This window comes from Sinocyclocheilus grahami, unplaced genomic scaffold, assembly GCF_001515645.1.
Source record: "Sinocyclocheilus grahami isolate Dianchi unplaced genomic scaffold, SAMN03320097.WGS_v1.1 scaffold298.1, whole genome shotgun sequence".
Lineage (NCBI taxonomy): Eukaryota > Metazoa > Chordata > Actinopteri > Cypriniformes > Cyprinidae > Sinocyclocheilus > Sinocyclocheilus grahami.
Window position 1 is genome coordinate 143372 of NW_015505477.1, and position 18911 is coordinate 162282.

Consider the following 18911-nt stretch of genomic DNA (forward strand, 5'->3'; position numbering starts at 1 on the left):
CTTCCTGATAACGTTTGGGGTTCAGGCAAAATCTCTGTTTAAATCTAGATTAAAGACACATCTCTTTGGCCAAGCATTCAAATAATGCATTTCATAATCTTGTACTGCAGTTATATCTGATCAAATACGCATTATTCTTTAGCTTGGGTTAAACAAATCAGTTTTGCTTGGTTGGAACAGCAGCTACGGTAATTATGTCTCTATTTGCTCAGTTTTTTGCCAAGCTTCAGTCTGGATCCAGAACACCTGAAAAGAGATGATGCCAACCCCTCAGAGGACCTCAGATGATGCCAACCCTGAGACAACATACAGAACTACCACATTTTGCTATAAGTTTGATTACATCATATAATGATTGCTATTAATAGTGTTCATTGTCTGTTTGATTACGTCTTTAATTGATTTTTCCGTACATTTCTGCCATATGTACATTAACTGACAGTCACCACTGATAAGCTACCACTGAATATTGTAGAAACGTAATTTGCTGTAAAGTTGCTATGCAACGATTTGTATCATGAAAAGCGCTATACAAATAAACTTGAATTGAATTGAAAACACATTTTTGTAATTGGACTAGCCCCGTTCTCCCCAGTAGCCTATGTAAATGCAACATAAAATAAAAATACAGAAACTGCATTTGAATTCAATTACACAATAACGTGTTGTATGCCTTTTCATAAATTATAGGATGTTGCATCACAGGTATAATAGTATCCTACACTTCTATTAACATACAGTGAATATTTCACAGCCTACATTCCGAATGAAAGCCACTCTCCTGCCACATACAACCCCTCATAGAGAGGGCTGGGTTTATGTGGACCCAGCACTATGGTTGGTTTCAATTATTTATATATGCTTTTCTGATTGGGTAAAGCGCTTGTCAATCAGTGCGGTGCCGGGCTGACGTAAAAAATGGGCGGGTTAAGGCAGTGAGGACAGAAAAAAACAAAAACAATCCACCCGAGCGTCCATCTTGAATACAGTAAGCCAACGGTGACTGACAGGAACGGAGAGGAAAATCGCGATAAATTGGGTTCCGACCGCTCTAAAAAGTCAACCGACCGCGAGCACCGGGACAATACATATTGAAGGATTACATTTAGTGACATTATCTGGCAATTCCTTCTCATTTTTGGCGTCATATTCCCGACGGGGCTGTTAAAGTTATTTCGTGCCAAGCTTTATTCAGCCGTCGACATCTCTTAGTTTAAAACGACTGTTTGTTTTAACTACCTACCTTAGCAGTTCTGGAGAAGCTTTGTGAGGTCGGGAATTGCAGGTTCGAGTCATTTACACCCGAAGGGAATGTGGAAATAGCGCGTTTGGCCATATTTAAGTCCTTCACTGTCAACTTGATCTCGCGCTTGCGCTGAATCGTGCGCGTGACCCCATTTATCTCACTTTATCTATGATCTGTTGTACTACATATATTTAAATATTAAGCGAAGTAAGCGTGATGTGTAAATATCGTTTTTGGGATGTTAATTCCATTTTTATCTCCGTGAATGTGCATGCATTTAGTGAACTGCCATAGACTTTTAAGGTGGTTTGGAAGCATTGCTCAGTTCCTTTGCATTAACAACAATGTTTTGATCTGTATATTTTATGGCGGGTTCTATGCATAGGTTGTCCAGTTGTTCTGATCACTGGGGTTGGGAGCTGGCCCATTTACTGAAACAGCTTATTGAACGGGCTCGTTTATTCTGAGCGCAAGACTAGGGCAACATTGTATAGATACAGTATTCGTACCCATTGGAGTTTCTTATTGATATGGGTTTTAAAGCAAACTGCATGGACAGTCATAGATCACTTTATTTGTAAAAGCTCGTCTGCTTTGAATGAACTATCACCAGTGGACACTTGATGACTTTTCTAAATCACTGAAGCTGAGGACTATAAACTGGAATTGGATTTGTGCATTGCCATATATCACTGACTCGGTGACATGGATGTGTTTCACTGACTGCTGATCAGTGGTTCGAGGGGAAACTTGGATGCAAAGACTTTTGGATTTTGTAGGACAAGACAGAAGATTGAAAAATGGGACCTGCAACGAAGCTAGCGTTTGGAGTGTTCCTCATTTCCTGCTCCTCAGGTGGGTGTTAATATGTTTTGACCCCTTAAAATGCAATATGCATATACAGAGTGTACATTTGTATTATGACATGCCTATTTGTGTGTGTATGTGTGTGTGCCACTGGAGGCTGTTTCTCGTGTTACTCCGCACTGAGATCGAATTCACAGGTTTCTTGTAAAAAAAAGCTACGTAACACCATCTGAATATAATCCATACAGGAGCAGCGTTTGCTGCCAGGATTTTTCAGCTTATTTCCTCAGTAACTGGTCTGATGAGTCCCCAACATAAAGACCTGTTCGGTGGAGTTGAGAAAACACTAGTAATGCATTGAACTACTGTTAGTGCCTGCAATATTGACCAATAACATTTTGCTGACTGCTGCTGCTCATGCATACATGTTTTATATGTTGCATGTACACCCCCTCTACTGGTAGCTCCTTTTTAAAATTATTCATGGATGTTACATATATGTATATGAGTGCTTAAAAAAAGAAAATTATTGGATGAGGCTGGCTAGGCCAAAGGTCATATTTGTATGTGAGAACATTAGATTAGATATGACTGAGTGCTGGAGTTACATAACATGAGCATATTTGATATGCACCTGAATGATTAGATTTATTCAAGAATATTTAAGGAATAGCAAGGCAAATGGCAGATATTTCTTAACAGACTTTTTGATCAAGGTTTGAATTTTGCATTTACTGAAAAACTTTCCCCCCCCCCCCCCAACTACATCCCTCATCTTGAATCACACTTGCCCACACATCCCTGCACTCTTTTGGCTACAAAGACAATTAATCAATACAATGTTATATTTGAGCACATCGCTTCGGTATTTATATCAGTCTAAAGGCAGAAGTATTCAGGAGCATCTGGGTAACATAAGAAACCATATCTTTTGGGTCACATTGCACATGATGTCTCTGAGGTATTGGTGTAAACTAATGGGCCTCTGCTTGAAGTGATATGAAGAACCTTTCACATGATTTTTTTTATAACTGTGTTTTTTAGATCCACAAGTAAGAAATCACTGTTGTCAATGATTTTGTGTTGAATAGTTGTTACACAATTGAATGTCCATTAGAGATACTTCAGGATGCCACTGGATGTTTTGTCTGTATTTGGACCATATTCACTACTGTTCAGAAACCAGATACAATTGAACCGTTTGATTTTATGTGCTACATCTAAGCTATCGAATATAACGATTGCTTTTATATTATAAGTAATAGAAAGGCAAACATAATACTTCTTTGTTTACCGTCAGCATTCAGCAAATACGCGTTTATGTGATTTAAACAGATCTTTGAATGTCTAATAAACATTTAATTTCACAAACCTTGCAGACTTAAGCCGCTTTTCCACCGAAATGACCTGGAACAATTTGTCCCAGGAACTTTTATTTCCCCCCAGACCTGTTGCTGTGTGCGTTTTCATCGTTGTCTAAAGTACCGTGAAGAATAGGAAAATAGTCTGGTGACATAGGTCTGCGTGCGTTTCTCAATACCAAGTACGCAAATTTCGGACTTGCATCCTCGGTAGTTTGGACTTCGTGAGTTCGACTTGGGAGTGTGAACTCCCGTGGACCGGATGACGCAAGTCCGGTAATTCTGCAAATGGAACAGCAGCGTACTTGATAACGTCAGTCAGCTCACCTTGGCTACTACAATTTTTCTCACTGTAATTAGACGAAATATGATATCAAACACCACTGCCTCTTTTCATTTGTTTCGATGGTCGGTCCTTGCAAATTGAATGCGGACAGGAGGAGAGTTCATCTTAAAAGACAAACTTTCAACTTTTTTTTTTTTTTTGTTTAAAGACAAACTTTAAACTTTTGATTTCAAACTATGCCAATATCTTTATCCATTTGCCCACTGTCATATTCATGTCATTTTCACTGTGTGCTGTATGTAAAATGAGTGTTACCTTGGCTTTATTTGAAAAAATATGATTCCAGTGCACACAAACAGAGTGCCCTGTTGGTTATAGTGTTTACTTACTTTTTTATTTATATATTATTTTAAATATTTATTTATGCAGAATCAAGAAGTTGTCATCTAAAGTATACATACGTTTATTTGACATTTAAAATGAATTACAAAATAAATTATTTCAAATTTCTTAAATATGAATTAAAATAAATTTACGCACATATATAACGGCTTCATATTGGCCATCGGGCACCCTGTTCTCTAAGATATCGGTATGGGCTGTCAAAAAAACAATATCGGTCGACCACTATATATGACTGCTGAGAGAATCAAGGCTGAGCGCTTGCCCAATCCTTAAATGTCTCAACTCTTAAATAAATCACAACTGGCAACTTCTGACCAAAGCACACAGAGAAACAGGAAGCATAAAGAGGAATTAGTGTATTTATTCATTGGAAATTCTTTATCTGCATCTGTTGGAATTAAAGCATTAGACTGAAATAGATAGTTATTATTATTAACGGTTAACTTTTTTTTTTTTACTTTAATATAACTTTGTGAGTGTTACACAATACCTCGAATGTAATGGATGATATACTAGAAGTTGGAAGTAGTGTGCTTGATTTGACCTTAGAATGTTGACCGCATACGTCTTAGTTGAGCTTACAAACTTTGTTTGGTGGCTTCTGCTTGCTGTATCTGTTTTTGATGTAAATATTTGCAGCTATTAAAGGTACTAGGGCTGTCAAAATGGCTGAAAAACTAAATTGGAATTTTGTACATAAATATTATCAAAATTCGAATTATATTCAAACGCATAATTTCAGTTAGGGTGCAGAAAACCCCGCCATAAAGTCTTGATATATGTTTTTTTCAAAGTTAAACTTGCATTCATTTTACATGACTTTCTAAACATGCGTCTCCTTTGTGCGAGATGTGAGTGCAACGGTAATAGATGTCCTTCTAGAAAATGCACGAAATATGTGTTCTGTGTGAACAGCTTGATTTCAGTTTTGATGTAAACAAGATCTTCTCCTCATTGATGTTCTCTTTTTCCGCAATATTTTTAATGAACAATGCAGCAGCGCCACATCTAGGCTTCAACTGGATAGGCTAACAAAAACATTATAATGCAATGACACTTACATTGTCATCGCATCTCATGCACCACTGATAAGGCTGCCTCCTTAATGCACACCTAAAATTTGAATGCAGCCCTAAAAAGTACATGCCATGGTCAGCTGTTTTTCACGAGAGCTTTGGTTGAACTGAGGGTCTTGCAAGATTAGCATTTAAAGCAAGCAGAAATCAGTTTGTGTTTTTGTCCCAGAACGCATTATCATTTGGCAGTTTGCATTAATATTACACATTTATGCACAGTGTTTTGTGCGCTTGTGTTAGTGTTTTAGACTACATCATGACTGGAGTGCAGAATGGAAGTAATGGTGGTTCCTCTTCCAGTGTCTTATTCATTGTATCAGCATAGCTGTTGTGGGTAGGAGCGGTTACATTTATTTCCCTTGTATAACACCTAGACAGCTTAGCTGGGTCATTGTACAGCAACACCACTTCTGAAACAAATCTCCAAAAACAAAGATCTTTTTGTGTTGTAAATAATATATATTCACTCTAGAAATCATTTGTACAGCCTAGGGATGCAACGATTATAGATTTTGTTGGTACGATTATTGTCTGAGGAATAATCACGGTTTTACGATTATGACGATTATTATGCATTTATTCATATCCCAACATTACTAATGTATAAAATCACATGAACACTTGACTTTTTAGATATTAAAGTGTTATTTATTGCTGGCTTTTGAAACAGAAATAACATAGTAACCAACAATACAGCACAAAATAATAATAACAAAAGACAAACAAAAGTCCATCTCTCCCATTGGAATTAAAAAAAGGTGACCTCTAATCTGTAAACATCCATAACAGTATTTCTTTTTTGAAAATAACAAATAGAAATAGATCACAAAAGTATTTAATGTTTTCAGTTTGTACATTCTTTACATTTCTTTTGGACCTGGGGTAGAGAATTTGGAAACATGGTGAAAAAAAAATCTTGTTGGTTTTTACTTATGAATAATACTACAACAGGGACAGTAAATAAAGTTAATGAAGTAGCCTATTATTAATATTAACTTTATTTGTCCCACAGGGGAAACTGTTACTAATGATGGAAATAAACTGAAATATTATTGTAATCAACTGTCATCCATACATATTAATTTTAATAATCTTTATAATAATTCATATGATTTTACATGTGGCCTGAGAAATTCATGCCTATTATTTTTGTTTGTGAGATCAGCGATCGCGCTGCGCACGTGTACAAACATTCAGTACAACATTCTAATGTATGTAGTAGCCTCCGTGCCTCTGATAAGCACGTCATTTTAAGCTGGTGCACCACTAGTGTAACTTTTGTTTTAATTTTGTGTAAGCTGCAACAGTTCCGTTCCGTGTAACAGAAACACTCGGTTTAGCGGAACCTTTACTATTAATTAACCGTGACGTTTTAAAGCGCGAAACCGGTTAATCGCTGCATCCCTAGTACAGCCACAACAGGGTTGCGGACAAATCGATAAATGAGCATTTGTATTATACAGGAGCTATTTTTTTTATAAGATGGCATAAAGAACTATTTTAATTGAAAATTGTGTTCACTTTCATCTAACTTGGTTCTCTCTTGTACATGTGTGGAGTGAAAACTAGTACAAGACAAGTTATTGTTTGCCATATAGGTGCAGAAGGAAATGCTCACAGACAATTGGTTCTTCTCTTCCTCTTATTTTAATGGGGTATATGTTAGGGCTGCACGATTAATCGGAATTAAATCGCAAAGGCGATAAATCGCGATTAGGCAGAAGCTGCGATTGTCATGCGTATCTTTCAGTGAAGCACGGTTCTGTGATCAGCAGTAAATCTCCATCCGAACACTACAGGGCGCTCTCACGCTGAAACTCCAAATATGCCTTGCAGAAGAAACCCAGGAAATCCCTATAGGTTGCTGAATAAACAGAAGATTTAACTGCTTTCATTGATTCGTGACTAATAATCACACGACTACGACAATATATGGTTTTATCTGAGTTTGTCTTATTATAATAAAATATATTATAACGCAATGTAGAGACCTGCGCGGGATGTTTAAAACAATTTATATGTTTTAGACCCTTTATGTTTAGATAATTTCTATTTTGCGGGAGTCCCTGCACTCGCCCATCAAGAGTTGTCCCGCACCGCACCCTGTTGCATTGGGTCCTGCGGTACTCCCGCAGGAGTGCAGGTCTCTAACGCAATGCTAATCGACATAGCCTTTATCACTGCTTAGAATACGAAATATGTTGCGTGCCTTATTCTGTGTAAGAAGCCATATCATCTCACAGAAGGATTTATTTCAAACACTCGTCTGACGTTATGAAGTGAGTTTGGAGTAAAAATTTTATTAAATGTGGTATTTTCACGTGCTTTCATATGGAACAGCATTTACTACACAGAGGTGTAGTTCACTGAGAAGCTACGCAAACAGCTTTCATAATCGCAGAACGATATCTTCGATTTCATAATCGCGCGATTATATCGTCTGTGATTATGAATGCGATTTTGCATAGCTTGTCAGTGAACTACGGCTCTGTGTAGTAAATGCTTCTCCATCTGAAAGCACGTTTATGGAGATTTACTACTAATCACAGAACCGACTTTACTGACAAGATACGCATGGGAATCACATTCGATTAATCGTGCAGCCCTAGTATATATTGGATATCACCTGACTAAACCACTAAGCATGTCTTATTGCATCCATTTGTATGAAGTGATAGTATCTATATTAAATTTTAATATCTGAATGTTAGTAAGAAAACGAAAAGTAATAATAATAATAAACATTCAGATCTCAGTCTGAATATGTGATGGGCATTGATTGTGCTCATCTTTGGTATCTCCACTGAAGGCATCTTGAGTAAAACTTCATATTTAACGAAACACATCCAAAAGACCTGAACTGTAAGTGACGTGACCTGTTTTACAGAATAGGGAAGTTTGTTACTCACAACCCCCATTTTGGAATAATTTCTGGAATAATGTACCAATTTAATCTTTTCTATATGGATTCATTTGGATTAAACAAAGTTATTTCATAGCCCTAAGTCTATTACACTTTCAGGTTGAATAGTTAGCCAGAGGGTCATTTCACTATTTATTTACATGCTGCAGCTGATTAGATCTGTGTATTGTTTGTACTTTAGTGACTTTGTTTGATTTTTTTTTTATCTGAGTGTCTGGAAATCCTGAGGGATACTGCACAGGATTGATGCTCAGGAACAGATCGTAACACCCATTGTAATTTTAAATGAGTATGTTTTCATGTTGAATTGTAGACAACCATATGTGAAGTGTACCAGGGATTTTCCATATTTTCTGACATGAGAAGACCCATGTGAATCACGGATAGCGGCAATATGTGATTCGATCTGGGAAAACCCTTCGGATGTCACACTGGGACGTTTTCAGGAAATTCGAAAAATAGGTAGAATGTACATTTTTTTGTCAAAATTAGGGTTTCATTCAATTATTATTCTATAACATCTTGTCTATTATCTCTGAAAATATCTTGGCAAAATTAACTTGTTTAGTGCAGAAAAATAGCGATTTATTGCAGCAAGCAGAAAAGAGTGTATCTTTCTTCTGGTTGTCTACAAGGCTCAATTCTTGCACTGCTCTTGCTTAGCCTGTATATGCTCCCACTAAGTCAAATAATGAGAAAGAACCAAATCACCTATCACAGCTATGCAGATGATACCCAGATTTACCTAGCCTTATCTCCAAATGACTACAGCCCCATTGACTCCCTCTGCCAATGCATTGATGAAATTAACAGTTGGATGTGCGAGAACTTTCTTCAGTTAAACAAAGAAAAAACCGAAGTCATTGCATTTGGAAACAAAGATGAAGTTCTCAAGGTGAATGCATACCTTGACTCTAGGGGTCAAACAAAAAAAAATCAAGTCAGGAATCTTGGTGTGATTCTGGAGACAGACCTTAGTTTCAGTAATCATGTCAAAGCAGTAACTAAATCAGCATACTATCATCTCAAAAACATTGCAAGAATTAGAGGTTTTGTTTCCAGTCAAGACTTGGAGAAACTTGTTCATGCCTTTACCCCCAGCAGGGTGGACTATTGTAATGGTCTCCTCACCGGCCTTCCCAAGAAGACCATTAGACAGCTGCAGCTCATCCAGAACGCTGCTGCCAGAATTCTGACTAGAACCAGAAAATCTGAGCATATTACACCAGTCCTCAGGTCCTTACACTGGCTTCCAGTTATATTTAGGATTGATTTTAAAGTACTTTTACTCGTTTATAAATCACTCAATGGCCTAGGACCTAAATATATAGCAGATATGCTCACTGAATATAAACCTAACAGACCACTCAGATCATTAGGATCGAGTCAGTTAGAAATACAGAGGGTTCACACAAAACAAGGGGAATGTGCTTTTAGTTATTATGCCACCCGCAGTTGGAATCAGCTTCCAGAAGAGATCAGATGTGCTAAAACATTAGTCACATTTAAATGCAGACTCAAAACTCATCTGTTTAGCTGTGCATTTATTGAATGAGCACTGTGCGATGTCCGAACTGATTGCACTATATTATATGTAAAATCGTTTTCTTAAATTCATTTTAAACCTCTTAAATCAATTTTTTTTAAATAATTTTCAAAGTTTTAAATTCCTTGTTTTATTGTTGTGATTATTGTTTTTATTTTATTTTATGTAAAGCACTTTGAATTACCATTGTGTATGAAATGTGCTATACAAATAAACTTGCCTTGTCTTGCCTTTCTCTCATGTTAAGAACACGCTGCTGAGGTGCTTTCTCTTGACACGACAAAAACAGTTAACCTATCAAAATAAACCACGTAACATATATAATAAAGGTGTGTAAATGCACATTTCCCGCCAGTCCTGTGTAAACTACAGCACACAACGTTTTTTAATATCGTGAGATGGCGGAGCGCAAGAAAACAACGCTGTCTGAAGCTGCTCACTAGCTCAGACTAATGATAGACCGATATTGATTTTTTTTTTTTTTATAACTGATACCGATACCAATTATTTGCATGTTTATGTGCCCGATAACCGATATGCAGAACCAATATTTATTTACTGTTATAAAGTAAATAAATGACTGAGTGAAGTAAGAACATATTTCACTTTGGTTTTTCCTCTTTGCAGTCATCTTTTTTTTTTTTTTAAGTGTTGAAAATTAGCAGTCTTTCATGTTAAATTTAATCTTCATATTACAAGAATAAAAAAACATTTTATTTGTAAAAAGCAACAACACTAATATTGACAATAAGCAAAATAAATGTAGAATGTCTAATGTTTTCAAATGGAGAAAATAAATAAAGGACAAGAGTCATATCAACTTCATTTTAAACTACAGTTTTAGTAGGTTTACAAGCTGTTTAATAGCTATGGAGTCAAGAATAGTTCACTGGATAGTGTTAATTCACTGAATAATATTCTCTGGAATATTGGAATATAACAAACAAAACATCGTATTTTATTGCATTTCTCAACTGGAATGTTATATCAGAATTATTAATAATGTTTTTGTCCTTCTAGATTATGAAATGCCTGCTGACAGCGCGGTTTATCTATGCAGTTACACAGAACTATACTCAATACAAACTTTTGCCTACATCTTGTGAACAATCTGCCAGGCTGTTTTGAACAAATGTGCATAAACTACATATAATGTGCATAAACAAATGTGCATAAACTAACATATTTAGATAAGACTTTACTGTTAAGTGCCATTGTCTCTCCTTAAACTCTGCAGTGTATAGGCTATTTACAGAATAGTTAGTCCTTTACAGAAGCATTAAAAATAAATCTTAAAAATAAAATGATGTAGACTACAGAAAGCGAGCAACGAGTGCTCCCAAGCTGTCATTCACTTCAGCTGCAGCGCGAATGGCTAGAATGTGCAACGCTGCAAATCCAATGTTGAGGCTCCGCCATTATTATTGAATTTCATTAGTCACACTTATTTATGTGCGTTTGTTCGCTGGAAAGTGAGCAAGACACGACGGTTACGGTATCATGATTATAGTTAAATAAGATGAAAGACATAGGCTATAATATAAAGAAATTAGCTACATTTATTTTCAAATTAAATATCACAACACACATTTATCATTCAGTCTAGTGCGTTTTACATATAATGTAAGCTTTAAAAAGCTAAACAGATTCTAATGTAGATTTAAAAAGGCACGACTGCTTAATTTTGGTGTGTATTTGTATACTTTTACCATCTAATCAATCTCCGCATGCTTTAATTTGGTGTCGCTATACGTTTGCATCACTAAGGTTAAATTAGCCTAAGTCTTTCTTTGGCCTGGGCTCTGGAAGTGATCTGATAAATCTAATAAACTTTAATTACTAAAACTGAAACTGAAACTGAAACTAAACTATATAAAAACTAAATAGAAATGTGTTCACTAAATAAAAACTAAACTAAAACTAACAAAATTATTAATGAAACTAATAAAAACGAAACTAAATTTTTTTGCAAATTTGAAAATGAGATTAAAATAAAACAAATTTAAAAATGCAAAACTATAATAAGCTTGGTCTCCAGCAACATTTTTGTTATTGTTCGATTTTTTTTTTGTTTTCTGCAGCGACTCGGAGCACTTTTTATGCCCTTTTTTCTGGCTGAAGCACATTTGTTTCAATCTATAAGAATAATCAGCCTACACTACCAGTCAAAAGTTTTTGAACAGAAAGATTTTTAATGTTGTTGGAATTTTTTTATTTTTTTTTAAGAATTCTCTTCTGCTCAACAAGGCTGCATTTATTTGATCCAAAGTACAGCAAAAACAGTAACATTTTGAAATATTTTTACTATTTAAAATTGCTTTCTATTTTGAATAGATTTTAAAATATAATTTATTCCTGTGATCATACATAGCTAAATCTTCAGCATCATTATTCCAGTCTTCAGTGTCACATGATCCTTCAGAAATTGTTCTAATATGCTGATTTGCTGATTATCAATATTTAAAACAGTTGAGTAAATTTTTCAGGATTCTTTGATGAATAGAAAGATCCAAAGATCAGCATTTATCTGAAATAAAAAGCTTTTGTAACATTATACACTATTCCATTCAGTATAATTTTCTATAAATTTTGGCCATATCGTCCAGCCCTACCTGCACCATACCGTTGTTGTTGTTGTCTCGTCTCCCCTCAAACGCGCTGCAATAGCGATCCTGCTCGCAATTCTCAAAATACCCACAAGATGGCTGAGTTTATCGGTGAATCCGATATTACAAAACTGATATCCGATTATGGTAAATGCTTACATGTCAGGAAAAATATTGGTAAATCAATATATCGGTCGATCTCTAACTTGGTTGCTCAATCTTGGTGATGTCAGTGCCCTAAAAGATGTTATAATGGACTATTTCACATCCAGAGATGAAGGATCGGATAATGAAGTTACTAAAGAGGAGGAGTCCGATGACAGTCTGTTATATGCACAGGTGCACTGCGCTCGCTTTTCTAAATGTTAACTACTAGGTACACTATTCGTGCTATCTAAACATACAAGGGGTGATCAAAAGTTCAGAGACTATGCCCATCATGATAAACAACAGAAAACTGTCCTCTTCAGGGTGACGTCAGTCTGTTTGTGTAATGATGCAGTATAGCGCTCCTGACAGACAGCGATCGTTAAGTAGAAGTGAAAGTGAAACCCGTCTCACTTTAAACCCGTTTTTCTCAAAATTCCATTCCGGAAAATCATAGCTATCAGCCAACGTCAGATAGCCATAACTTTTGTTGGTATCAAAACCTAAAAAGGGAAAATTTCACCATGTGTTGGGTTTTCCTAGATCGCATCACATATGTATATTGTCAGCAGTTCACTCGGAATGAAAATAAATTAATATTAAATTTACCATCAAATATTGTAATAACCCAGAAGGACACACATTTGAGTCTCTGTTTATTAATTATTATTAGTAAATAAAACGTTATTTAATAAAATACAATATTTAAAACTTTCTAAATGTGTGCCAGTGTCTCTGAGAGGATTGGTTCACAGTAAATGCTGCTCCACATGAAATCTCTCCAAATGCTGTAAGTTGGGCTCACTTATAGAATGCATGTGAAGTGGCAGCATGTGCCAACCTTCTTCCCAATCTTGTAATGATAATTGTTCATAAATGTATTGTCAACAAAAGAGAAGCTTTAGTTTAAAATAAAATTTCTATGTTTTGATGTTTGACAGCAATAAATAAATGAGGTGATACATTTTTATTATAATTCTTTATCAGGTTTTCCCTCTTGTCCTTAGATGATCAAGCAACTGATTAATGTGGGCATGCTGTACATCATTCATTCTTCATTGTAAAACATAAATAGTTGAGAAAACATAAAAAAATAAGGCAACTTGATGCAGTAAGACTTTTGAGTTCCCTCAACAATAGTATTTTAGTTCTTCTCAATAGATACTTTGTTTAGCCAATGTAAATGTGTTTGTTCATGCAATGCTGATTGCTTTGTTGCAAATAGAAAAATTCTTGTCACAGCAACTAAAACAATAATTATTTTCGTTGAAGTAATTAATTTTTTTCTGTTTCCTGGAAGAAAAAAAAGAATGTTTAAGAAGTCACCACATTATTGATTTTATATTTATTTACGAATGATAAACCTTAATGGATAATTTAGTCTTATGTAGACAACATTGTCTTAGCTTGTAAACAACTTTCAAGACTAAGATATCCAGAAAATGAATATTAGTGGTTAAACATTCTCAAGGCCTCAAAACTAGACACACTAACCTCAAGAACGGTGACAACCAACAAATATTAAAAATATGAGCTCTTTACATTACAGTACAACAAATAACTAACAATAATGATAAAACAACAACAAAAAAGTTTAAATTAAGTCAGCAAACAGCAAAACAATAGTCCTATAACAGTAACTGCATAATTTATTCATGCTGCAATGCATGCTGGGAACTCACAAAGCCTTAAAATTTCAACAATATGTAATTCTTTGTTCAGACAGCTGTGTTTGACTAGTTGGGACAACATTTGGGGTAATTTTGTTGGTCTGGCAAGGGTTTTTATGTAGTTTAAAGAAAATTGCATTTTTTTAGTATTTGAGACACAAAAGGTTTCGTGAACTGGAAAATGTGCAGTTGCATTTAATAGAAAAACAAAAATAAGTACATAGAAAACATAAATAAGTACACTGTAAATGATTTGACCGTAAATTCACAGTAAATTACTGGCTACTAGTTGCATTACTTTCACAGTAAGTTACTGTATGTAAATTCACAGTAAATTACTGGCAACTAGTTGCATTACTTTCACACTAAATTACTGTATAATTTTTTTTTACAGTAAATAATTGTGAAATGACAGCTGTATACTGTGACTTCGGTAATTATTCCATGGTATTACTGTGATTTAGCAGTATGCTCCTGTTGATTTAATGTATTTAATTGTGAAGTTACAGTTAATGCCATCAGATTACTGCAATTTAGCAGTATGCTGCTGTAGAATTACAGTTTTAACCATAAAAGTAATGCAACTCAGCCAGTTAATTTACTGTTAAATTTATTGTTAATTTAGAAAAATAATCATTTTATAAATTAAAATAAAATGTACTGTTAATTTATTGTAAAATACTGTCATTTTTATGTTTTTATCTGTTAACACATCAATAACCTATAACATTGAAAAGACATGTTAAATTCAAATAAACACAAAAACATGATCAATTTTACACATTTAGTTTAATAAATTCTGTCTAAACTTTCCAGCAAAGAAGTTCAGACAGTCATGCTTATCTCCATTGAACCAGGAGACACTATAGAACATATTTAGTGATCATCTTACTGCATACAGTCGTGGTCAGAATTATTGGCACCCTTGGTAAATATGATCAAAGGCTGTGAAAATAAATTTGCATTGTTAATAATTTTGATCTTTTATTTAAAAAAAAATTCACATATCTAACCTTTCATTGAACTAAAACAATTGAAAATGGGGGAAAATCTCATTATGAAATAAATGTTTTTCTCAAATTCACGTTGGACACAATTATTGGCACCCCTAGAAATTATTATGAGTAAAATATCTGTTAAGTATATTCCCATTCATATTTACAATTTTGAGCATACCAGGGTGATTATGAACATTAAATTATCCAGCCATGGCTTAATGTTTCACAGGAATATAAATAGGAGGGAAAACAAAGGCCAAATTCCCTTAATCATCCATCACAATGAGAAGAACCAAATAATATATTTCTGATGTGCAGCAAAAAATAATTGAGCTTCACAAATTAGAAAGTGACTTTAAGAAAAGAGCTATTGCAGTGAAAATTCCCATTTCCACCATCAGGGCAATAATTAAGAATTTCCAATCAACAGAAAATGCTACAAATCTGCCTGAAAGAGGACATGTGTCTATATCGTCCTAATGCACGGTGAGGAGGAGAGTTTGAGTGGCTAAAGACTCTCCAAGGACCATAGCTGGAGAATTGCAGAAAATAGTTAAGTCTCAGGGTCAGAAAACCTTAAAAAAATTAAATTAAATAAACGGCACCTACACCACATGTTGTTTGGGAGAAAGAACATGCTCTCATCCAAAAACAATCTCCAGCATATTCTGTTGTCAGACACGACTGGAACGTCAAATATGACTGGCTTCTATGGTCAGATGAAACTAAAAAAATAGCTTTTTAGCAACAAACGCTCAAGATGGGGTTGGTGCACACAAGGATAAAAAGTACCCCATGTGTGCAATGAAATATACTGCTGTATTTTTAATGTTGTGGGCCTATATTTCTGCTGGAGGTCCTGGACATCTTGTTTAGATACATGGCATCTTTGATTCTATCAAATACCAACAGATAAAAAATCGAAAAGTGACTCTGTTAGAAATCTTATAATGGGCCATGTTTGGATCTTCCAACCGGACAATAATCCAAAAACAAACCTTAAAAACAACACAAAAATGGGTCACTGGGCACAAAACCAAGCTTCTGCTATGGCCATTCCAGTTCCCTGACCTGAACCCTATAGAAAATTAGTGTGGTGAACTGAAGAGCACAAACATCTTCCCAAATTCGTAATGAGAATAATTTATAAATCTGCTTGCTGTTGTCAACAAACAGAAGCACTGAGATCTTCCTGCGGGTTTCTGACAAAATAAAAGCTGAGAAAAACAACAACTCAATCAACATTCATAAATGTTTGTATTGTAATTTTACTGTTGTTCTGTAAAATAAAATTATAAAAAAGTAATAAAATAATGATAATAATAATTACCCTGCAACAACTCTATTAATGCATTTATTTTTATAACATTTACACGGTGTTCAAATTGGGATCTGTTATATATTCTAATTTTTTTTTAAAGAATTCTCTTCTGCTCAGCAAGGCTGCCTTTATTTGTACAGTAAAAATACATGCCTGATTCAAGTCAAAAATGGCCAAAAAATATTATTTTACTAACTTACTCATTTTAAGTTAAATTGTGCTTTGTTGGTATTATGTCTGCTAGAATGTTAAAAAATGTTCAGTGTTAAGTAAATATTTTTAAATTGTTGTTTTGTAATTAAATTTTTTTTTAAACCAGGACAAAACAGTAAAAATCAAATTTTGGCTATTTAATTAATGCAATGGCAAACTAGGCCTACATGGGGGAGAAAATGTGGAAAAACCGTGTTTGGTATTCGGCCTTCGGCCCAGTGTTTTATTTTCTTTGGCTTCGGCCAAGAATTTTTATTTCGGTGCATATTAACCCTAACCGTTTAAATAAGCAGCTTAAAACATTTCCATCACAAACACACAGTCAAGAACAGTCCTGCAACAAAGCAGAGGTGTGTGATTTGACTAGGCAAGTGCGGCCGCACCAGTTGCACCCCCCCTAAGGACGGCCCTGAATGCGTGGCTCGCAAAAACACAACACATCCAAACATTCCTTGTTTAACCCACCAAATAAAAAACAAGCCCTCAAGTACAATATTAATGTAGACATTACCTTTGGATAAATTCCAGAGTGCAAGAGGCATCTTCAGCATACTTCAAATTGAAATTGTGGTAGCTGGCAAAAATGGCAGCCAGTTGTGAAATTAAGGTGAGGTCCCATGACCACTTGACCCTCCAATGACAGCAACCATGCCCTTGGCTTCATTGTGTCACCTGAAACAAAGAGCTGTTTTGTACAGCTAAAAATAGCTTGAAGCAAGACACATTAAATCTCAACAACAATGTCTTTTTCCAGAAATCATGATCAGTGAGCAGTTTCATGTGCTGTAGGAACTATTGGTAGAAAGAAAATAGTTCCTACATGAAACTGCTCACGACAAATTTGTGGACGACTTGACACTTAAAAATAATATAAAAATGAGAAGGACATCAACATTACCTTGGACAATCAAGCGAGGGGTGCTTGGTAGTGTCACAGTCCTTTCAGTGTGGGTGTAGCACAAGGTTCCAAAAATAATATATCAATAGAATAAGAGTACAATAAGACTCAACTGTTAATAATCTGTATATATATGGTTGCACAGAGTCAAAATTTGTGCACAAAACACGCCATCGATTTATCATAAGGGTGCTTCATTTTTCAGTTGACGAGGCAGACAACGGCTGCTAGTAATCTATCACACACAGCAGGGGAGAAATTTACGAAGAAGCCCAGCTAACGTTACTAATTTGAGATGAATTTACTCTACCTTTGCCCTAATCCACGACACTATATCATTTCTCTGGTTGATCATAACAGTCATACGTGAAGGCCACAGCTTACCTTAAAACTTTATTCCCTAGTGATCACCGCAGAAAAATGCTGTGGAGAGAGAGAGCCTATAGAGAATGGTGTTAGCACTAAGAAAAGCTAAAGATAACAGATAATTGCCAATTTCTTTCGAAACTGGGGCTTCAAAAATTTCAGACGGTGTAGCTAATGTCTCACATTTAGCTACTAAATGAATATGGTACAATTACTACAACCAAAATCTGTTAATTTCTTGTTTAAAAAATTGGTGCGCTCAAATCTGATTATTTTAACCCCTAACAAAGTGACAAAAGAAGCAAAAAAACAAAATACAACAACATTAAAAATCTTATTGTTCAAAAACTTTTGACTGGTAGTGTAGGCTGATTATTCTTATAGATTGAAACAAATGTGCTTCAGCCAGAAAAAAGGGCATAAAAAGTGCTCCGAGTCGCTGCAGAAAACTAAAAAAATCGAACAATAACAAAAATGTTGCTGGAGACCAAGCTTATTATAGTTTTGCATTTTAAAATTTGTTTTATTTTAATCTCATTTTCAAATTTGCAAAAAAAAATTTAGTTTTGTTTTTATTAGTTTCATTAATAATTTTGTTAGTTTTAGTTTAGTTTTTATTTTGTGAACACATTTCTATTTAGTTTTTATATAGATTAGTTTCAGTTTCAGTTTTAGTAATTAAAGTTTATTAGATTTATCAGATCACTTCCAGAGCCCAGGCCAAAGAAAGACTTAGGCTAATTTAACCTTAGTGATGCAAACGTATAGCGACACCAAATTAAAGCATGCGGAGATTGATTAGATGGTAAAAGTATACAAATACACACCAAAATTAAGCAGTCGTGCCTTTTTAAATCTACATTAGAATCTGTTTAGCTTTTTAAAGCTTACATTATATGTAAAACGCACTAGACTGAATGATAAATGTGTGTTGTGATATTTAATTTGAAAATAAATGTAGCTAATTTCTTTATATTATAGCCTATGTCTTTCATCTTATTTAACTATAATCACTGTCGTGTCTTGCTCACTTTCCCGCGAA

General features: G+C 34.9%; 1 protein-coding gene across 4 annotated transcripts in view; it reads left to right on the top strand.

Moving 5' to 3' along the window:
* Positions 1–971: 971 nt before the first annotated feature.
* Positions 972–18911, top strand: part of LOC107601072 (activin receptor type-2A-like) — an 81267-nt gene continuing 63327 nt past the window's right edge. For all 4 annotated transcript variants that reach the window (XM_016293080.1, XM_016293081.1, XM_016293082.1 and 1 more), the window contains exon 1: positions 972–2101. In XM_016293080.1, coding sequence (XP_016148566.1) covers positions 2047–2101 — 55 coding nt within the window. In that variant the 5' untranslated portion in view covers positions 972–2046. The remainder of the gene's footprint in view (positions 2102–18911) is intronic.